The 22,723-nt window shown below is 45.8% G+C and overlaps 1 protein-coding gene across 1 annotated transcript in view; it reads right to left on the bottom strand.

The window, feature by feature from the left end:
• PACS1 (phosphofurin acidic cluster sorting protein 1) overlaps positions 1 to 22,723 on the bottom strand; it is a 142,826-nt gene that overhangs the window by 5,309 nt on the left and 114,794 nt on the right. Inside the window, exons 5-21 of the mRNA XM_055314625.1 lie at positions 22,232 to 22,376; positions 21,878 to 21,969; positions 21,708 to 21,788; positions 18,003 to 18,062; positions 16,982 to 17,142; positions 16,521 to 16,614; positions 10,610 to 10,690; positions 9,074 to 9,189; positions 8,762 to 8,897; positions 7,413 to 7,517; positions 6,590 to 6,696; positions 5,721 to 5,875; positions 5,474 to 5,584; positions 4,326 to 4,428; positions 3,856 to 3,898; positions 924 to 966; positions 513 to 648 (exon numbers count right to left, since the gene is read on the bottom strand). Coding sequence (XP_055170600.1) covers positions 513 to 648; positions 924 to 966; positions 3,856 to 3,898; positions 4,326 to 4,428; positions 5,474 to 5,584; positions 5,721 to 5,875; positions 6,590 to 6,696; positions 7,413 to 7,517; positions 8,762 to 8,897; positions 9,074 to 9,189; positions 10,610 to 10,690; positions 16,521 to 16,614; positions 16,982 to 17,142; positions 18,003 to 18,062; positions 21,708 to 21,788; positions 21,878 to 21,969; positions 22,232 to 22,376 — 1,769 coding nt within the window. The remainder of the gene's footprint in view (positions 1 to 512; positions 649 to 923; positions 967 to 3,855; positions 3,899 to 4,325; positions 4,429 to 5,473; positions 5,585 to 5,720; positions 5,876 to 6,589; positions 6,697 to 7,412; positions 7,518 to 8,761; positions 8,898 to 9,073; positions 9,190 to 10,609; positions 10,691 to 16,520; positions 16,615 to 16,981; positions 17,143 to 18,002; positions 18,063 to 21,707; positions 21,789 to 21,877; positions 21,970 to 22,231; positions 22,377 to 22,723) is intronic.

Here is a 22,723-nt window from a genome sequence, read left to right on the forward strand (position 1 = left end):
CCTGAAATCATAACCTGAGCTGAAATCAAGCGACAGATGCTTAACCGAGTCAGCCAGGTGCCCCTCCCTCACTGTGCTTTAACAAGTATCACTGAGTAATACAAGCTAATATAGTAGACCTAGCACAGAACCACGACTCAAACCCAGGTGTGCAGGACTCCCATGGCTACACTCTTTCCACCACGTTGGGCAGCCCCCTAGCAAGACTCCTGCATAGCACTTTACAGGCTGCAAAGGGCCTCTCTGCTGTTTGTCTTATTCAGCTTTTTTACCCCAGAAGACATATGGGGAAGAAAGTATCCTGCATTGTACAAAGTGGTTCTACTTGCCTGGCTAGTGACCTAAGTCTCTGAATTTGAACTCCAAAGTTCTTGCCACTATCCTGCTTTCTACACGCAGTATGCCATCATTGTTGTACAATGCTGCAGGCAGGCAGTGGGGAGTCAGTCAGGTTCCTGGGCCCTGATGGAGGGGTTTGGCAGGAAGGAGAGGTATAGGTAAGAGCTCCTTACCCCACAACGGCGAGGGCACTGCTCATGGATGGGGACGAAGGAGGGGTGGCTGTAGTATCTCGGCTCAGGCCTGAGCTGGAAGGTGGTGATGTGGAGGGCACAGTAAGGCTGACCACAGGTGAATCATCTCCATCACCTGTCACGGGGACAAACACAGTTGGCCACAGGAAGCCACCCCTGACCAGTAGGTGACAAGGTGTGAGGACCCCTCTGTCTCAGCTACACCTGAGCCTTAGACACCTCCCCACTCTACCCTGCCATCACTTCACCTGGGCAGTGACGAAGCCCATAAGTCTTCCTGCTCAAACTCTGACTTAACCTTAGGACACCCAAAGTCTTCACTGTCTGGCCTGCTGGACTAGAGACAGGGCATTACCCCACCTCACAGGAGCAGAAGGGCCCCAGGCTTACCTGCAGTGGAAGGAGAGTCTTCAACCAGACCCACTTTCACCACCTGGGAGAAAGAAGAGACACTGCGTTAGATCCTCTCACTAAAGCTGGACACATTTTGATCCGTTTGGAAGCAGGTGATTAGACACAATAGCCATTGCTATATATTATTATTTGATTGTAGGCTTTAAAAATCTTTGCAAATCCAGAGTAACCCAGATCTGATCTTTAAGATATGTAAAAAACATTTTTTTAAAAATATTTTATTTATTTATTCATGAGGGACACAGAGAAAGAGAGAGGCAGAGACACAGGCAGAGGGAGAAGCAGGCTCCATGCAGTGAGCCTGTTGTGGGACTCGATCCCGAGACTCCGGGATCACGCCCTGAGCCGAAGGCAGAAGCTCAACTGTTGAGCCAACCCAGGCATCCCAAGATATGTAAAAAAAAAAAAAAAAAAAAAAAAAATTAAATATTTTATTCATTTATTCATGACAGACACATACAGAGAGAGAGAGAGAGAGAGAGAGAGAGAGAGAGAGAGGCAGAGACACAGGTAGAGGGAGAAGCAGGCTCCATGCAGGAGCCAGAGGTGGGACTCGATCCCGGATCTCCAGGATCACACCCCGGGATCACACCCCAGGCTGAAGGCAGGGCTGAAGGCAGCGCTAAACTGTTGGGCCACAGGGGCTGCCCCAAGATATGTAAAAATTAAGCCCAGTTCTAAACAATGAGGTTTGGGCACATGAGACCTCATGGTTCACCTCTGGGAAGGGCAAAGCCACCCTGAAGGCAGGAACATCTCAGTGTTCTGATCATGTTTCTTCTAAGACCACATGGGTAGGAGGCCATCTTCCCATGTCAGAGAAGTGAAGAGCCACTGTGAGAAAGCTTGGTAAGGCAGCATGTTGCGGGGGAGGTGCTCTCTGAATGCCTGTGACACCAAACAAGGGAGCGTGCTGAAGTGCTGATACCAGGTTCCTCCTTTCTAGACTTGCTAGAATCTGGGAGAATATGGATAAGAAGGTGATCGCAGGCACCCCTGCCCCTTCCCTACCTCAAGGAAGTGGTATTGATTAAAATTCCCAAAGAATTTTAAATTTCTCATGGAGAATTCGGGGAATGATAGAGGGGGCCCTCCAGCGGCCAGCAACATGCACAGCTAGACTGAATGTCACAGCTTTGGTTTGAGATGACAGGTGAATTCTGGGGAAGTAGCAGGCCCAGGGCCTATTACCTGGCAGAGGGGCTAGGAAGTGCTGTGAGGTCATGGAAGCTGGGCCCCGGGGACTGGTGGGGAGTGGAGATCACATGCAGATGGTCCCCTCAAGGTTGCTCAGAATACAGTGCTGCTATTCACTGAAGTCTGTCCCAAATTCTCTATGCATCCTTCTTTTAGTTCCCAGAAAATAACACAACAATACTCTCAACTTCCTGGATATAATTCTCCTTGTTCCCCTGGCATTATTATGAGGCTGTCAATTCCTTTGTTTCAATTAAAATTTTTTTTTTATATTTCTCTCTTGTCTGTGAGGTCAGAGTGGGCAGCAACCCACAGCTCCATGAAGATGGAAATCAAATCATCAGCCTAGGCTACAGGCCATAGTTTATAGCCTTCATTCAACATGGCTATGGGAGTAGCCCCAATAGCTAACAGGGACTGAGTGGACCATTCAGACAGGAAGCTTTAGCAAGGCACAAGAAGGGGTAACTGAAATTCTCCACGCTCAGGGATCTCTTACGATCACTCAAGACATACAGAACCTGGGCTGAGCACAGAATAGGCTCTCTGTCTGCATATGCCACCCTGACCAAAGCTAGGAGATCATAGGAAAAGATACAAACTGATTTGGAAGGGAAATTCAACTGTCTCGTACATGGAAATCTGAATTTTCAGCCATGCTTTTGTGGTGTGCTTTGGCCCCATAGGGTGTCAGCATTGTCATCTCTGGGGTCCCTCTCTTGATTGGTCTCTGCCCGGCTACTACCAAATGAAAGGCTACTACCACTGGACATCAGAGATATCCAAAAGGTTTCCATTTTGTTTTCAAAACTAACTCATTTAGAGATTCTCCTTTGATTAAATAAGAGGGGAAAGAAGGGACCTTCTTTTCAGTGGTACATCTGACCCCAAAGACAGAAATAACTACTTCTTGGACTTCTCTTCAGAATATCATCTGAAGAGATGATTATTATTTCATTTCTTTTTTTAAAATATTTTATTTATTTATTCACAAGAGACACAGATATATATATATATATATATATATATATATATATATATATATATATATATATATAGAGAGAGAGAGAGAGAGAGAGAGAGAGAGAAGCACAGGCAGAAGGATCCATGCAGGGAGCTCAATGTGGGACTTGATCCTGGGTCTCCAGGACCACACCCTGGGCTGAAGGTGGCGCTAAACCGCTGAGCCACTCGGGCTGCCCCATATTATTTCATTTCTGAGGCAGCTTTCTTTTTCCTGGAGCCTGTAGAAGCTATGCTCTGGACATCACTCCCTAGGTCAAGGCAGTGGTTCAGGGCTTGGTGTAAAAGATACAAGATACCAGTGATAATCTGAGGATAGTCTATGATTCAGGAAAGGAGGACACTAAAAGGAACAGCTCAGTGCATATCCCAGCCCAGGGTTTCTTGACCTGGGCACAACTGACATTAGGGCCAGATCAATCTGTTGTAGGTGCAGTCCTGTGCACTGCAGGAAGTTTAGCAGCATCCCTGGTCTTTAACCACTAGATGCCAGTAGAACGCCAACTTCCAGCTGTGACAACCAAAAATGTCTACAGACATTGCCAGATGTCCCCTGGGGGCAAAAATCACTTCTGGATGAGAACCACTGTCTAGATGAATCTTGTGTGTGTGTGTGTGCACATGTGGGGAGGGACAGCAAGGCCAGGAGAATGGGTGGGGTACAAAGGAATGAGGAGATAGAACTTACACCAATGAAGGGGATAAACTTCTGATAGGAGTCTTCATCAGGGCTGTTGGGAGAGAAAGGAAAGCCTTACAGTTAGTGGGTAATACTGCATGGAGAGCTGGGGATACAAGCTTTTCATATTTTACTGTGGCTTCAAGAGATTCCAGACACCACACATCATGTCTCAGAATGCCACGAAGCCATGAAGAGCCACAGATGGAAGCAAAAGACACCATTCTGCATACTACATCAACGTGAATTTCAGTCTCTAGGATGGACTTCTCATATACTAAGGGCATATCAATTTGGGTGGGGAGGTCTAGGACAAGGAGGGGAGGCAGTAAAAACTCTGTCTCTGTCCTTCATTTTCTCTTGGGTGCCTATGAAGGGAAATGGGTGGAGGGAAGGAAAATAGGGAAGAGCAAAGAAAACTCAAGATTTATCTAGCCCACTCACCCTATTTTCAAGAAATCCCCTGAAGTCAAACTTACAACTTATGTCTGCAGGTCAGCATGGCTTCAGCCACAGGTAGCTGGTGTGTCACACCTGCGCCATTGACATACTGCATGACTCGCCCTACCACGTCCAGTTGCTCTGCAGAAAAGACAAGAGATAACTACCAATTTACTTCAGCAGGCAAACCCAAAAACCCTCTTAAAGAGACCCCTTTTGTTGAGACCCATCAGAAGATCCTGGGAGTTGTGGCAGAGAAAGGGTTCTTTTTTATTTTTTTAAAGATTTTTTTTTTTAATTTTATTTATGATAGTCACAGATTGAGAGAGAGAGGCAGAGACACAGGCAGAGGGAGAAGCAGGCTCCATGCACCAGGAGCCCGACGTGGGATTCGATCCCGGGTCTCCAGGATCGCGCCCTGGGCCAAAGGCAGGCGCCAAACCGCTGCGCCACCCAGGGATCCCCCAGAGAAAGGGTTCTAAAGATCCTCTGGTTTCCAATCTCTGCAGTTCCTCAAAGTTCAGCTCTTTTCTGGGCTAATCATACTCCTGCATCTATTTTGCTCAAACCAATCTCATAACCTAGAGGAAGCCCTCCATTCCACCAATCTCTGCCCATCACTTCCTTCAAGGTCTAGTGATGCATTTACTACTCCTCAGCCTTGTAGAGCTCAAGCTCACTCTAAGCCCTGCCACTTTTACTCTGTATTTCAGAGCAAAGATATGGTCTGCACAGTGTTATCTGCTTATCAACAGATTGCTTAGTAACTATTCTGTGCTTCTTATATTTGATTTCTACACCTAGAAATGTTTTCTTCACCACCTCCTCAAGCCCTTCCTCATTCCTAGATGTTTAGGAGCAGAGCAAACAGCAGAGACTAAAAACATCCAGAGTGAGGAAGGGCTGCATATAGTGGGCTTCCTTCTAATAAATACTTACCATAAATAAATAAATAAATAAATAAATAAATAAATAAATAAATAAATAAATAAATAAAAATAAAATAAAATAAAATAAAATAAAATAAAATAAAATAAAATAAAATAAAATACATGCAAAGGGATTGGGAGTGGTAGAACCATAGGGAGGAAAAGAAGTATGCTCTTCTGGCCTTCTCCTCTGGCCAAGACTGGCTCTCCATGCACCAGGCAGCATCTTGCCTCAATTCTTTGCACAGGGCTATTACCTGACACTGGGGGCTCCGAGCGACTGAAGAGATCTCTCCAGCCAGAATCCAGGAAGGTACTGCCATATCTACTGTCGACTGAGCCCAAGTATTTGGCCACAGGGTGAGAACCTGGGGGATGGAAACCAGAGATGGTGAACTAGTTAAGGGGCAGAATAACGGCCTGGGCTTTGATCTCCCTAACTGTCCCTTTCTAGGGTCCAGCCCCAACACGCTGCTTCAGGAATGAAAACTGCCCCATCTTTACCGAGGGGAATGATGAGAAAGCGCATGTAGCCAAGCCAGTCAGAGGTCTTGCTTGCCAACGACTTGACAAAGAACCGAAGGATGGAGCTCAGGTAACTCTGGCCTCCCACTGCTGCCACCTTCACCGGCCTTGGCATGGAAGAGTTGCAGTTGCAGCTGGGAAGCAAGGGAAGAGTCATAACTACATCCAGGAGGTTCACCAGTGTCCTTGCTCAGACAAGGCCCCAAGCTCTGACTTTATTTGCTCTCAACAACCCACAGGGAAAAAATAAGCCAATAAACAAAATACACAGAGAGGCAACAAACTATGGTGCTTTTGCAATTAGGAGAGAAATCCAGAATCAAATAAGGCATGTAATTATCTACAAGGAAGAATTAGCTTAGGCCAAGGGGAGACAATTTGGCAGTGCTGCCAGGGCCCAGCAGTGAGCATGAGCCCAGATGCCTGGAAGGCCCAAAGTTCTCATTCCCATTGGCAGGGCCTCCCAGTCCCTCTGGGGAGGTTCTGGGGAGAGAAAGATCTGACTCTGGATGCCAAGCAGCATGGCACAGATAGAAGGGTGAGAATAAAATGTAAAACCCTGGTTCTCTCTCCTTGATCATCTTCATCCTGGGTTTAAGAAGAAGATGCAGCAGGTTAAGGAGTCCAGGTAGGGAGGCAGGGAGAGCAGGAAAATGACATTTTCACACCCTGACCTCTGGGGGCCAGCAGGGACATCAGAACATCATGGCCTGCTGCTGCCCAACCACACAGTGGCCGAGGATTTTTGGTCTGATGAGGCCAGGCAGTCCTGTCATTGCTTAGAAGTCAGGGCAGGAGAATGAGGTCAGAGGGAATCCCAAAGGGCAGGAGATAAGTAGAGCCCTTACTAGCGCTGGATACGGGTGAGTAGGGCAGACAGCACGGCCTGGACCTCTACGGTGGAGCAGGTACACACAACAGGCTTCCGTTGGTCCTGGAGCAGCTCTGCCACGTACTGGGGGGCAGGGAAGGAAAGGGCAAGGACACAGGTGAGGCCACGCAGCAGGGACGCAGCTCCTCCACAGGCATCAGGAGAGTAAGGCCCGGCTAGAGTTGCAAGGCCCTGTCCTGTTTTCCAGACCAAAGCTGGGCTAAGGAGGTCAGGTTTCTGGCTGCCAGCGGGGGGAGAAGGTGGGGCTAGCCTCCTGCAGATATACTAACCAGGAAATGTGGGAAGGCTAAGGAATCTTTAGATTCTAATGCTGTCTCTGCAGCATGTGTTCCAGATGGCAGGGCTGCTAGGAAAGAGGGATTCTAGCACCATTCTAACTGGATGGACAGCGGTCACTAGGAGCCAGAGGGGACTGGCTCTGCCTCTTCTGAATTGCCTTCATGGCAACTAGGGGTGGCCACCTCTGGCATTTTATAGCACTCCGTACCTCTTAAGATACCTTTATTCTGTTATGCTGACAGGAAAACCACACATAATCACCCTGGAAGGAAGGTAGGATCAGTTGCTTTTCCACAGATGAGGAAACTGAGGTACAGAAAGTTAGTGACATGAGGTCCCACAGGCTAGAGAGTGACAGAAGTGGGACAGGAGCCCAGAGTTATGGGCTGAGTTCAGGGAAGAGGGGCTGAGACATGGGGATCATTTTCCTATTTCTCCATGTCCTGCCTCTTGCTCCCCAGAACCTCTTCTCCCCAGCCCTGCCATCTTTAATGCTTTACCTGGCCCTGCCAGTCAGCAGTGTTGACAAGGATGACATTTTCTGGGAGGGCTGCATCTGATACAAGGATCTGATTCAGTTGGTCATATACCACTTTTCTTGGAATCTGCAAGGACAGAAGTGCCTGTCAGACAGCCCCCAGGGAGCTTGAGGGTAGGGAACAATACACTAGGTTAGAGAATCTCTAGAGCAGGGGTATTCAGAGAAAACAAATACTAGGAATTTCTGGAGGAGATCCAGTATCCCACTGGACAGAGCAAAATGGAAAGGAGGATAAAGTGTAAGCAGAGAGTCCTTAGAGAACACACGCAGACACCAGGAACAAAGGCACAGCAGTTGTCCTGACAAAGGGAGGGGAGATGAAACTAGAAAGGTAGTCAGTATCCTTGAAGGGTAATGAGACAGCATGAAGAACCAGGAGAGGAGGAGGGAGGTAGCAGTTAGCAGGTGCTCACAGAAATGAAAATGAGGGCAGTGGGGAGAGAACCAAGGAGCACAGCAGTGAGTGCTGTGTGGGGAGCCCCACTGTCACAAAAGGTGCTTTAGGAACAGTGATTAGCAACAAGGACAACACCTCGCCCCAGGCACAGGCTATTCTGGTCTCCAGTTCATTTTCAGCTATGTAAGAGTGTCAAACTCAGGAAGCTACGCTGACACAAACTTTCTTCTTGATGGTATTATTTATCAGGTAAATGAATAGGCTTCCTTTTAATTCTAGAGGAAGAGTAGTTGTGTGAGGTATGTTAGTTTAGAAAAGTTCCTTCTCCAAGCCCCCAGTACATTCACTGGCCTCCAGAAAAACATAATTCCTGAGGTCCGGTTTCATCTGCTTCTCCAGCCTACTCTTAGGTCTTTCTTTCTTTTTCTTTTTCTTTTTTTTCTCTTAGGTCTTTCAATCAAAATATTTTAATAGTATTGATTTCCCAGCTTGAAATCACAATCACTGGCCCACAGTAGAGCTTAAGGTATCTGAGCCCAGGTGAATGATGTTCAATGAGATGTTGATGGTTGCTGTCCTCTAGAACAACTGATTCACTGCACAATCTCCAGACTGATGTCTGATGGAGGCAGAACAAACAAGGTGTGGAAATGCCACTTGGGGCTGATGGCAGGCTGTAACAATGCTGCTGTTTCTCACTCCCTCCTCTGCTCCCTAAAGATCAGCACCAAAGCCAATTCCACGCTAGTAGTAATAACACGTTAGACTTCTCTGATTTAGATCTGTCTTCAAGACACACTTCAAACCATTCCTCCTTTCCTCTCTGCCTAATTGCCCAAGTAAGATGACCAAACAAAAGTCAAGGTCTAGGGATGTTCAGAGGGTCCCTACCTTGAGGGGCAATGGGGTACCTGTGTGCTGTGGCCCAAGTCGGGGGACCGCTCACTGTCAGAGCTGTTGGTTCTCTCACTCAGGGGCTTGGAGAGCTGCCGCTCCTTCAGGGGCGTGCTCCTCTTCTGTCGGGGTGTGTGCACCCCATCCATTTTGCTGCCAGAGATGTGGAAAGGAGGTAGTTAAGTAGCCCCTGTGACCCCAAGGCCATTGCTAGTCTCACTCTTTCATAGGCCACAAGCCTCTGCTAAATATGGTCACAGCCTCACACTATCTGCTTGGGTTCTTTAATTCCACCCCATGTTTTAGAATTTTCTTCCAATCTTGAGTACCTGGGAGAAGCAGAACCTTGGAGATCCGTTTTACTGGACTTCATGGGAGTTTTGACCTTCTCTGGCACAACCAGACTTGTGCTCACATCTCCAAACATGTCCTGGTCAGTGATTTCCTGCCATGGAGGAAAGGAAACAGCAAGGGTTACTTCCCTGTCAATGACCACCTAGGAGCCTCATGGGTCCTGAAGGGGCCCATCACCATCACAGAGAAAGTCAGTCACTTGCTTTCTTTTCCTCGGAAGCACATGGTTCTGCAGCTTACCCAAATGTGGAAGATTTCCACATTGTGGAAAGTTTAATTTAACTGAGTATACCCACTGTGCTGGGCACGTTTAACTTAACTGAGTATACCCACTGTGCTGGGTACTGTCTCTTGCTATTCTATCTGTCCTCTGCATTTATGAGCTATGTGTCAACACACAAACCTGGATTGATGATCTGGACTCTTTAGGTAGGAAGGAGAATTTTAATCAGGAAGTGACATGATTGGAATTTCATTTTGAAATGACCTCTGTGCAGTATGAACCAAAGTTGGGCAAGAGTGGAAGCTGGGTTTTCAGATTGCTGGTGAACTATAACGTGCAAATGGAAAGCAAGTTTTATTTTTTTATTTATTTATTTTTTGGACAGCAAGTTTTAAATTAACCTTGTATCAAGCCTAACGTATGGTTATATACCAGATCTTTAATGTGGCATTATTTATTATAGAAAACATAAGTCTGAAATCATTCTTTCTTGGACTCCATTTAACCACCAGGTCTCACTTGAGGCTAATGCATAGTACATCCCCAGATGGTATGTGGTTAAGGTTCTCTGCTCCATCCCACCCATGGCTAACCTCCAAGAATATATTCTGAGAGGCCCAGTTTAGACGTCCCCCTCCAGTCAGAATCACTGTCCTTCACTGGGCCTTCACAGAGCCTCTGTACCAGGTGTGCACAGATTGGCTTTCCTCCTGCAGAGAGGCACTTTGACAGCAGAGACCATGGCGTTCTCACCTTTGCATCTTCATTGCTCAGCACTATAGCTGCCCAGTAAATGTGTGAGGAGTCAATGTCTAAATTTGGCACCTCAGGCAATTCATTCCATTTCTTTAGGGCTTGGCCTGCCCTCTTGGTCAGCTCCACTCTCTTAGTGGAAGGACCTGACCAATAATCACTTAGAAATTTAACATGTAGGCTGCCTGCTCATTCTAGGAGCCACATTGGAGGAAGGGATGCTTTTTCAGGGGAAGATACTGGTTATCATCTCTCAGAAGTAAATAAGGGTGACAGATAGTGAGAAGTTATCTAAATTAGCATTTAATCAGATCTAATTAAAGAACAGAATGGGGAAATTTCTGGTTTGCTAATTTGGGGAATGATCTGGTCTTCAGGGTAGGTTACATTTCATGGGTAAGGATTCCAGGAGAAAAGAGAACACAGGACATTCACAAGTCTACAGATGTAAGCAAAATTCCCAGGGTGGTCCTGAAGGTCTTTTGGCTTTTTTTCTAAAGGCACAAAAACTATGTTAGACAAGGGATGCACATACCAGAGTATCTGTTTCAGTCAAGCTGTCATCTTGATTTTTAATCCAAGCAGATTTGACTTTTTCTAGAGCAGCCAATTCCATCTGCAAAAATTATAATAATTAGTCATCACCAATCCAAATAACTACCATTCTAACTGGTTTTCTAGGTCCCTAAGAAGCTTAAAATACTTCCACTTAGTTTGAAGACCTCATAAAATCTTTGGAATTTTCGTCTTATAAGGAGCTTGTTTTTGTGAAAACCAAGTACCACAAGGGTCAGTTATTTCTGTAATTGTTAAATCTGTAACACAGTGAGATGCAGAACCCAGCAGTTCTGACTCTCACAAGATGTTACAGGTAAGAGAAGCTCAAAGTTTAGACAGCTTTATATGGGATCTACAAGGTCTCTGACTCTGGATGCAGTAAACACCCTTACCCAGGATGGACATTTGGGGCCTCTTCTGCTTGTCAGAAGTTGCTAAGAAGAAGGGAGAATCTTTGACTTTGAGACTAAGGACATCCGTGGTAGCCAAATTTATTCTGCTTCGTAGAAACGTCTACAAAACCCTCAAAACAAATGAATATACTAAGCAAAAAGATACCCAATGCTAGGCCATTGAAGTGTGAATTAATCTCTTTGTTTCCAACTCTTACTAGTATTTCTTATAAACATTAAAAATTTACTTTGTAAATACCGATACATAGAGCTAGATTTTTTGGTTTTGCTAATATTGTTTTTGGCTGTGCAGATGTCAATGTCAAAGTCAGGGGAATTTGAGAGTTGTGGGTCTTAGATGTAGGGAAGATATTGGCCTTAGTGAATCTATTTGGAGACCAGGGAGTCAGGAAAGATCAAAGATATCCTACTTCGTCCTAATCACTCAATGTCCTTCCTTTGAGTAAATTAAGTAGTACTGAGAAGCACTGGGCTTATAAGTACAAGGGATCACTTGGCAAATTCATGAACAAGCAAAACAAAAGTAGGCCCTCTGTCATATTCTACACCATGGTTTTTTCACCTTAGCCCTGTTGACATTTTGGGCCAGATCCTTCTTTGTTGTGGGAGATGTGTCCTGTGCACAGCAGGATGTTAAACAGCATCCCTGGCCTCTATGCATTAGATGCCAGCAGCAGCACTGCCCCTGCCAGGTGTGATAATTAATTAAAATGTCTCTAGTCATTGCCAGTGCCAAATATTCCTTGGGAAGGAGGCAAAAATCACCCCTGGTAGAAAACCACTGCCCTAAACCATCTACAAGATTAACCCAACATACTTTAACCAGACCTTATGACTCCAGATCTTGAGATAGTTTACCTCAGATTACATAGCTAGTTCATTTCACATTATCTGTATGAATAACCAATGTTAACAGAGTCCAGAATTGTGGGAAAGTCTCAGTCAGATCTAAGACAAGATGGGGGCACATCGGTGGCTCAGTAAGTTAAGCTCCGACTCTTGATTTTGGCTCAGATCATGCATGTTTTCAGAGTCATGAGGTCATGATCTCAGAGTCGTGAGATAGAGCCCTGCATCGAGCCCTGTGTCAAGCTCTGTACTCAGTGAGGAGTCTCCCTGAGAGTCCTTCCCTTCCTCCATTCCACCCTACCTCCACACAGAGGCATGCTTTTTCTCTCTCTCTCAAATAAATAAATAAATCTTTAAAAAAGACTGAAGATGATTTCACTCAATTTTGGATCTCAGTATGACAAATGAATTAAACAGACTTGAGAGAATGAATTGGGCAATAACACTATTTTGTTGGAGGGTTTTTTTTTAAGATTTTATTTATTTATTCATAGAGACACAGACACACAGAGAGAGGCAGAGACACAGGCAGAAGGAGAAGCAGGCTCCATGCAGAGAGCCTGACGTGGGACTCGATCCAGGGTCACCCGGATCACGCCCTGGGCTGCAGGCGGTGCTAAACCGCTGCACCACCAGGGCTGCCCATGTTGGAGGGTTTTAAAGTAGTATGTCCTGTTGTCAAGTCCTGTGACAGAACTGTTTCCATGGTAAAGTTGCAACAACTTTCACTTGGATTGGGGTTAGAGGGAACCTGCTGGCTATTTACTGACTCTACCAGATCTTCCAAACAATCCCATTAGAAGCAAACTCCCAATTCTCCAATTTCTATTTCTACAAATATGAAGGGCTTCTTTCACCCCAGAACACCAGCTGTGCAGTAGCTGTGTCTAATTGTGTAGTACTGGAGGCAGATGCTAGCAGTCTAAAGCACTCTGCCCATGGGGTGATGCTGCAGGAAGAAGGGTATGTGCCCCTATGGGGGCGAGGGAGAGCAGAGTGGGGTAGTATTTTAGGCTATCATTTTTATGAAGTACTAGTCTGTAACACCATTATTTATTGTGAAATGGAACAACTTTTAGCAGCAGGCAGTCTTGGCTGAAGGGCTTTATCTCTTGACCTCCCTAACTGGAAGCATTGTCAAAGCCTATTGTTATTAACTTGGAAAACTAAATTATCTTGCTACTGTGTGCTCAGTCTTGGGAAAACTCAACAATGCTAATAATTTTTAAAAATTATTTGACAGAGAAAAAGAGAGAGAGAGAGCATGCTTGAATAAGCATGGGCAGAGAGGGAGGGAGAGAATCCCAAGCAGACTATGCCCTGAGTGTGGAGCCCCATTGGGGGCTCGATCTTCTGACTCTGAGATCATGACCTCAGCTGAAAGCTTAACCAACTGAGCCAACCAGATGCCCCAACAGCTGTAATAATTTGTATCAGCAGAAATTCCTTCTGATTCCAGTGATAAACTGAATCCTCTGAAATTTGGGGAAAAAAGATTAAGAAAAATAAATAACAACACTAAGAAATCAGAGAGAGAGAGACAGAGAGAGACAGAGAGAGAGAGAGAGAGAGAAAGAGAGAATAAAAATTGGATAGCATGTGCACACCTGCCTACATATGCACAATCTTAGTATTTTTTTCCCTAACATATTTGGAAGTTCTCTGTGTAAAAGCATAGCCTCGCTTTGTAGTTCCCGAAGTGCCTTTCATACTAAAGGATTCCAAAGTTCCACATCCACATCAAGACATATGGGGCTCTTCAAAATAGAAATATCACAGAGAATCAGCTAGGCAAGTTTGAAATCTGGCCAACAGAACCAGGATTTGAAGGACTCACTAAAAAGACATCTAGATTCTAGCAATTTCAGGAGACCAGAACTGAAAGGGTTTTAACAGACTATAATGAGAAGAGCAATAGCAGCTTCCATTCACTGCATGCTTTCCATGTAATAAATCAATCCATCTATCAATCAAGCACCACACTAGAGGACTGACTTGCATTCTCTCATTGTATCTTCACACTGCCTTACAAGGCATGTGCTTTTTATAGGTACTTTATAGATAAGGAAATGAAGGCCTGGCAACTGCCCCAGATCACTCAGTCAGTGAAATGATGGAGTCAAGATTCAAACTCAGAAGTCTGACTCCAGGGGATGCCTGGGTGGCTCAATGGTTGAGCGCCTGCCTTCAGCCCAGGATGTGATCCTGGGGTCCCGGGATCGAGTCCCGCATCGGGCTCCCTGTGTGGAGCCTGCTACTCTCTGCTTAGGTCTCTGCCTCTCTCTCTCTGTGTGTCTCTCATGAATAAATAAATAAAATCTTAAAAAAAAAAAGTCTGACTCCAGATAACATGCTCTCGGCCCAGTCCCATCTTGCCCCAAATGAATGTTATGTGTGGACAGGGACCCTTATGCCATCATATTGTAAAGACTGATACTCAATTGATTTTTGAGCTAACTGGGCTGCTATGCCAACTCTAAGGCGCTTGAGGCTCAGAGCTTTGGTGGTTTTCCCCTCTAAATCATGTTAGCCATGTAACTGAGACTAAAGTAGAACTTACAGACCCGTTCTATCAACCCAGAAATACCTTCATTAGTATAAAACACTATATCACTTTAATAACAATGATCCCTAGCCTTTACTGAGCATTCATTATATATTAATAATTTAACTGCATTTTATTACAATACTCCTCGTTCTGCATTCCTAGGACACTATGAAATATATTTCTCCTTCATCCAGGTCCCAGGTTGCTCTCTAGAAGAGTCATCCCTTATATTTATATTTAAGAAGGAATCTGGCTGTAGTGGTCAATGATCTGTCCACGTGGACACTGACAATTCAGCAGGGCCATTCAGCAAGCAGCCCTTTGAGAAAGAACAGCTGCAAGCCACATAAACAGTAGGGTGAGGCCTCAGGTCTGGATCAGAGTGCAGGGTCCACAAGTAGCATGTCAGAGGCTTCTCTGTTGGAGGGATTCTGCTTGTGGACCACAGTTTTCTTTTCTTTTTCTTAAGATTTATTTATTTATTCACAGACTGAGAGAGAGAAGACAGAGACATAGGCAGAGGGAGAAGCAGGCTCCTCGCAGGCAGCCTGATGCGGGACTCAATCCTGGATCCCGGGATCATGACCTGAGCCTAAGGTAGGCACCCAACCACTGAGCCACCCAGATGTCCCTGCAGTTTTCTATCCCACATTTCCTCACTAATACCACCTGCTGCCTCTGTCCTAGGGCCAGAGAGTGCTCACTGTGCACTTTATTTATTTTTAAAAAGATTTTATTTATTTATTCATGAGAGATACAGACAGAGGCAGAGACACAGGCAGAGGGAGAAGCAGGCTCCATGCAGGAAGCCTGATGTGGGACTCAATCCCGGGATTTCGAGATCACGCCCTGAGTCAAAGGCAGACGCTCAACCACTGAGCCACCCAGGCGTCCCTCACTGTGTGTGCACTTTAAAACCAGGAAGAAGGGGATGCCTGGGTAGCTCAGTGGTTGGGTGTCTGCCTTTGGCTCAGGGCCTGATCCTGGAGCCCGGTGATCGAGTCCCACATTGGGCTCCCCATATAGGGCCTGCTTCTCCCTCTGCCTATGTCTCTGCCTCTCTCTGTGTGTCTCTCATGAATAAATAAATAAAATCTAAAAAATAAATAAATAAATAAAACCAGGAAGAGGGATAAGGTGGGAGGCAGCCCCACCTGGTGGCAGCGAGCAGTAAGGCAGCCCATGAGCCGACCCATGAGCTACCAGAGTCTGCAGACACCTGCCTGGGACAGGGGGCGGCCCATGTGCAGACACAGTGCTTTTCAGGGGATGGAGTGCCTCACATGCTTCACGTATCATTTTCTCACAATTAATACCTATTTGCAAGGTGAGTTTTGTATGCCCTTTGTTAGAGTGTAAAGAACACGAGGACTTAAAGGATTCAGTTTCTGGGCTTGAAACAGTAAACCATAAACACTAAAATCATGCACAACATCTTCCCTTTAGTTGTAAATGAGGGGAAGAATAGCTTCACAGGGTCTGACGTAGATGCAGCATCTGTCCAGGCTCTAACAGTGGATCCACTGCGAGGGAGAGCCTTCCCAAGCAGGGACAGAGCATCACCCAGGATCATGTTGCGCTCTTGTGGTCCTACAGGAGACAACTCTTTCCTCTTGATCACCAGGCAAAATGGAAACCTGCCTACTAAATTCCTAATTCTTTGAGGGCACTGTCCCCCTCTATGAATAAAGACTAGGTAGTGTCTCTGAACAGACCCTGTGGGCTTCCTGCTCCTTGTTGTTCTTTCTCTACCTGGAAAGCAGAATTGCAGGATGCCACACTCCCAGCTACCATGTGACAGACGATGAAGGAGAAATTTGAAGTACTATGCATTCTGAGGGGGAAAGCTCCAAGTCATGGCAGGAACTGACCAAAAAAGAACATCCAAATAGCCACAGCAATGCCCATAAGGAGAACTAAGCTCCCAGCTAGGACTTTGATTAGGATACCCAAGGTTGAAACAAGATGAGACTGCTCTTCTGAGGCCACAAGATGAGCCAAGAGCAGAGTGCCCAGAGTAACCCTCAACAGTTCCCTGGTCCCTCTCCCCGACCCCCATAGCCATTGGTCTTGCTCACAGGGCTGGTGGTGTCTTTGCCGAGGCTGCCCTTGCTGTTGAGGCTGCCAATCTCCGTCTGTGAGCTGGACTGCGACATCCCCTCAAAGAAGGGCCTGCAGCGAAGAAGCACAGCCAGGGTCAGTGGCCACCAGGGCTCAGAGCAGCAGCTCATGGAGAGCTGGGTAGTGATGGTGTTCAATATAGATTGACAACCCAGGCATGAAGGATGCCCGCTGAGGAAGGGCACAGCAGAGGGTGGACAAGCAGGACCTGGACCAAAGGACTCCAGACTATCAGGACTTTTGTCAGCTAGAGGCAAAAACAGTGATCTTTATCCAGACAGCTGGAGGTTCAACAAGGGTAAGGAGCCAAGATACCTTGGTGATGGAGGGGAAGTAGGGGAAGGGGTCTAGGAGATTGGTTTGGCTTAGAAAGGAGAGATGCAGGGAGTAAATTTGGTAGAGCAGGTTTGGCCCTCACTTGAGCTTGGGCTTTGGAGTGCTAAGGATGCTCTCCGTCTCCTCCATTTCAGGGCCACTGTCGCTGGGATTATACATTTCCAGACTATCATACAGTTCATCCAAGTCCTCTTCCACTTCTCGTATCTGCTCTCGGGATACATGTTCCAGCCCAAAACCCACCTGTAGGGGAAAAAAAATCTTTGAGTTTGGGGTTACCTCTATTAACAACTATGGTAGATGGTACTCTTTCCTTCTAGACAGGTACCAACTGGCCTCCTTAACTAGTTAATCCTCCTTAAGGAGATAGGCCATAACTTCACACTCACTGGGGTGATATTGGTGTCCTTCTGTGATCCAATCTTGAGAGCAGGGGTGTGGTGAGGCCAGCTTTCCTTTTCAGGGCCTCCCTACCACTCCACACTGTGTGGACATGGCATGAGGAAGAAAAGCCGAAGTGCTAATGTACCTCTGCCAAAGAACAGGTCCAAGAAAACCCAGAAGACTGTGACCCTGTGCAGCCTGGTTCTGTTTTCCTGAGGAGCTCACAGAAGGACAAAGAAACCTCTGACCAGTTTTCCTCTCCATCTCTTTTCCAGTATACTGAGAAGCCTGTGAAAACTGGCACCAGGTGGGTCAGAGCCCAGGGAGGACACTGCCTCTCTATTAAAGGCCAATTTTTGGTTACTTAAAGGCTGACCACTGAGGTCAGGCTGATGTGCACAATGTTCCCCTTCTGACAGGAGGGAAAATTAAACAACAATGGGATTTGTTACTAATATTCCATACCAGGGGGGTGGTATTAACCAATAGCTAAGTATAACCATGTTACCCCTATCTCCCGGTACCGTGAAACCTTGGGTGATACATGAAAAGCCTTTCTTTCTCCTCTCAAGGAGTTTAAAGTCCTTTTTTAGCTATTCTCTCACTTGGGGGGGTCCCGCAATCCTGACTCCCAGTGGCAGGAAAGAGTGCACCCCAGGAACGAGGGTGAAACTCAGGGAATTCTACTCACCATCAACCTCGGGAGTAAGGGGTCGTACCTCATCTGAAACTTTAAACCGCTTCAGGAGGGCCACAAACTTCTGTTTGATGTTAGGTTGCTGTAGGAACAGATCACACAAAAGTTCTCAAACAGGGATCCCTGGGTGGCACAGTGGTTTAGCGCCTGCCTTTGGCCCAGGGCACGATCCTGGAGACCCGGGATCAAATCCCACGTCGGGTTCCCGGTGCATGGAGCCTGCTTCTCCCTCTGCCTGTGTCTCCGCCTCTCTCTCTCTCTCTCTCTCTCTCTCTCTCTCTCTCTCTCTCTCTCTCTCTCTCTCTTTGTGACTATCATAAATTTAAAAAATAAAAAATAAACAGCTGCATTCTTTAAAAAAAAAAAAAAAGTTCTCAAACAATACCCACCTGTGGATAGTGATCAAATTAGGTCAAGAGAGTGATCCAGAGCCTACTTTTGTAAGGAATCGTGGGAGGACACGAAGACAGAAAAAACAGCCTCTACCCTCTGGCATGTAAAACCCACCAGGGAAGCAGGCAGTTAACACCAGAGCAGTTCCCAGGGCTGTGGGCATAGATAGAAGGAGGAGGTCTCATCCCTCCCTAGGGCCCTCTGCTACCCATGCAGTTCCAGCTCATCCCATTCTCCAGTCCTTCAGAACCACAGTGCAGCTTAGTGATTTCCACCTGCATATGCACAGGCATCTCAAGCATTTCCAAGAATTGATCACCTTCTCCTTGTGTTCCCATCCTGGGTATCATTATCACCAACCCCCTGATTAGGGGAGTCTGAACCTAGAGTATCTCCCTTCTCCTTTCTCTTCACAGCCTGGTATTCACTAACTCCTACTCTCTTTTTCATCTGTAATACCACTGTTTTCCTTCAGGCCTTTCTCTCCACATCTCTGTGGGATCACTGCAATGGCCTTCAGCCACCATGCCCCCACCCTCACACTCCCAATCAGTTTCCAGTCTTGTTCTCTCCAGAGTCCACAGTGATCATTACAAATGCAAATCTTATCAGGATACTCCCCAGATTAGAGGTCTTAATTGGCCCCCAGTCCCCAGAGAACAAAGCTGCAGCATCAAGCCTATGTCTGTCTGAGGGCCGCCTGTCTAGCCTCACCTCACCACCGAACATCTCTCCCTCCTCCCCCACCATTCAAGTGGAAACTGCTTATAGTTCTTTAAAGAATGGTGTGTTGCTGTTTACCTCTGGGCCTTCATATATGATATCTTCTGCTGACTAAACATCCTCTCCCAATCTACTTGGTGTTCTATTTATTCTTAGAAACCCATCTCTCAGCATTTGGTCTGTAGAGTTCTCTTAGCGTTCCTGCTCAGAGTAGGTCACTTTCCCCTGACCACCATTGCTGTCCCTTACACCAAGCTCTATCTTCTGGTATCTACTCTACTGTGTTTTAGGAGCTGGTTTAGATGTTGTCTGTATCTAGACACTGTGATCTCCCTGATGGCATCTTTCTTATTTCTTATGTTTCTAACTCTAGGCACAATGATGGTTCCTAAGTACTTCCTGACTGAATGATAGACTTGCCATCTGGAGATGGAAGAGACTAATTTGCAAGTAAAGGCTGAGCCAGGCCTTCAAGAAAAAGCAGGGAGAGGGAAGATGGAGAGGGCATTCATAGCAGAGAAAAAAAAAAGAGCAAATCAATGAGTATATCTAGAACAAAGTATTCTTGGTAGGGAGAGAAGAATGTGTGAGTGCAAGGAGACAGAAACTAATAATGAACCATTACTAAATCTCTGGTAATCTGACTGGAAAGTGCCTAGAGCTAAAAAAACAAAAACAAAAACAAAGAACAACCTTTGAGGGAGAGGATTTTTTTTTTTTTTAAGATATTTATCTATTTAAGAGAGTGAGAGAGGGCAGCCCGTTGGCTCAGTGGTTTAAGTGGTTTAAGCGCTGCTTTTGGCCTGGGGCATGATCCTGGAGACCTGGGATTGGGTCGCACGTCGGGCTCCCTGGGTGGAACCTGCTTCTCTCTCTCTCTCTCTCTCTATGCCTCTCATGAATGGATAAATGAAATCTTTAAAAAAAGAGAGAGAATGAGAGAGCACAGGCGGGGGGGGGGGAGGGCAGAGAGGGAGAAGCAGGTTCCCTGCTGAGCAAGAAGCTTGACTAGGGGCTCAATCCCAGGACCCTGGGATCATAACCTGAGCTGAAGGCAGACGCTTAACTGAGCCACCCAGAGCCCTGGGGGAATGGATATTAATAGGAGCACTGAACTCTGGTCATATAACTGGATGAAGCTATGGTTCATATAAAACCATGGGGCAAGGTGATTTATGAAGCTCTAGGAGGATTTATGAAGCTCTAGGAGGCTCTATTTTCTGTGGGAAGAAAATAGGGTCTCTCCATGGTTACAGAGCAGGAGAAAGAAGAACTTTAACAGAAGAGGCTACAATACAGAGTGATCCTCCAGTCTCTTCCCATTGCGAGTACAACAGTGTAAAATGTCTGGGCTCTGGGTACCTGCTTTACCCAGGCCATTTTGGAGTGCCAATCAAGGATTAGATACCAGAGGACAACAAAACTTGCTCTCTCTAGTTATTCATTATTCAATGGAGGCAATCAAGGCCATAGTCTTGAGGATTTACATTTAAGCCCAGTGATACCTAAGGATGCATGGAGAGATCATAGTGTGGTTTCATGGTGAAAGCCAGGCTCAGATGCAATACATTTGGAAGGTCTGGCCTACATTTATTTCATTCCTGCAGGTGATGGGAATCTCTTCTCTCAGGGTCCCTAGACTAGTTCTGTATTAGATAAACAAGATGTGTCTGGGGAAAAATGAAACTGAGTTTCTAGCTCCTCTGACTCTCCCACACTTTAGAACAGTAACTCTAGAATCAGTCAAAGTTAATCTAGATTGAGAAACAGACTCTGAACTATAGAGAACAAACTGATGGTTACCAGAAGGAGAGGGGTGGGGAAATGGGGAAAATAGGTGGAAGGGGTTGAGAGTACACTTATCATGATGAGCACCGAATAACTTATAGAATTGCTGAATCACTGCATTATATATCTGAAACTAATATAATACTGTAGGGTTAATTCTACTGCAATGAAAATTAAATTAAATTAAACTAAAACACCAAAAAAACCCCAAAGTTAACCTAGAAATCCAGGTATTAAGTGTCTCAATCCAGGACTCTATTTTTACCAAAAATAGTGACTTGAGGAAATCTGTGGGAGAAACAATTCAGAGGCATTTGGCTTCTAAGGTTATGGATCCATTAAGGCAGGAACTATATCCCATGTAATTAGCCCTTAACAAATCCACAGTTCTAACCAATAACCTATTATTTCTGGGTTAAAATGATGAAAAATGATGATACCCCTAGAGAAGACTGAGTCTATATATGTGGTAGGCAAGATCACCTGGAGAAGGGACAAGGGATGTCTGAGGCATTCTGTTTCTTAAGGAAGCCTTACCTATTTCAAACTCTAAAACAAGTTTTTTCAACCTATTTTCTATCCTGAGATAACCTGAAAAATATAACATGCTCCTATAAGTAACACTGCTTCTCAACAACAGTGACTCTTAATTAGGTGGTGGTGGTGGAGGAAAAGGAGGAGATAAAGGGGTGTATTGGAACCTCTACGGAATGGCTGTGTGCAAATTTTTAAAAAGACCTCAGGAGGTTTCAATGTATCACTCCCATCCTACCTCTAAACTGAAAATCTCAGCTAAAACATTCCCCAGAACTTCGAAGCTCACCCTTGTGATGGCAGAGGCTGAGGTTAGTTTCCTCCGGGTCTTCTTCACTTTCCGTAGGTCTTCATCTTCATAGAACAGGTCCTAAGGGGGTAGGTGGATGGAATGAAATCCCAGGAGGGTCTGGAATTATTTCTGAGACACACTACCTGTGACGGGCTGTGGAAAGTTACCTGCCCATGCAATGGATCATCACTGCCTTCCTGTTCTGATGAAAAACTCTCCTCCTCTTCCTCAGAATAATTGTCAATATCAGGAGAACGATCTGGAAAGAGACACTTTAGTAAGACAACCTTGCAACGCAAAGATCTGGCCTAAGAGAGTTTGGTTGGCTGGAATCAGGGCTCCTGTCAAATGGAAATATGGCTGGGGTAGAGGAGAGTGCCACAGCCATGGCAGGCCATGTTTTATTCTCAGGGATCTCTAAACTTCTCTTTGATAGGAATATTTTAGGTTTCCCAGGATGGGGAGCAGGTAATGGGGCTGTCTTTGACCCACAGGACCTCAAGATACTGCATATATCTTACCAGAGAGCTTGGATTTGATTCCCTCATGGTCAATGGGCTGGCTGGACAGAGAGTAGATCTTTATTTCTGCCACAGGCACGGAGACATCTTTCACGTTGCTATGTAGGCCAAGCACCAGGGCGCCTTCATTAGGGTGCTGCATCACCTGAGACCACAAAGCAGCAATGCAGTGCCTCACTAGGGGAGGTGAATTGTCCATTTTCATAAACCTAAATGGATGTGCAAGCCTATGGGAATGGCATTGTGCTAATACATTTTATTTTTCTTTTAATATTTTAATTTATTTGAGAGAGAGAGAGAAAACACAAGCAGGGTGAGGGGCAGAGGGAGAAGCAGACTCCCCGCCAAGCAGGGAGCCAGCTGTGGGGCTCGATCCCAGGACCCTGGGATTGTGACCTAAGTCAAAGGCAGACACTTAATCAAATTAGCCACCCAGGTGCCCCTAATACATTTCTCACTATCTTTCAAATCCATGCCTACTGTTCTCCTATT

Source organism: Nyctereutes procyonoides, unplaced genomic scaffold, assembly GCF_905146905.1.
Source record: "Nyctereutes procyonoides isolate TBG_1078 unplaced genomic scaffold, NYPRO_anot_genome, whole genome shotgun sequence".
NCBI classification, from domain to species: Eukaryota; Metazoa; Chordata; class Mammalia; order Carnivora; family Canidae; genus Nyctereutes; species Nyctereutes procyonoides.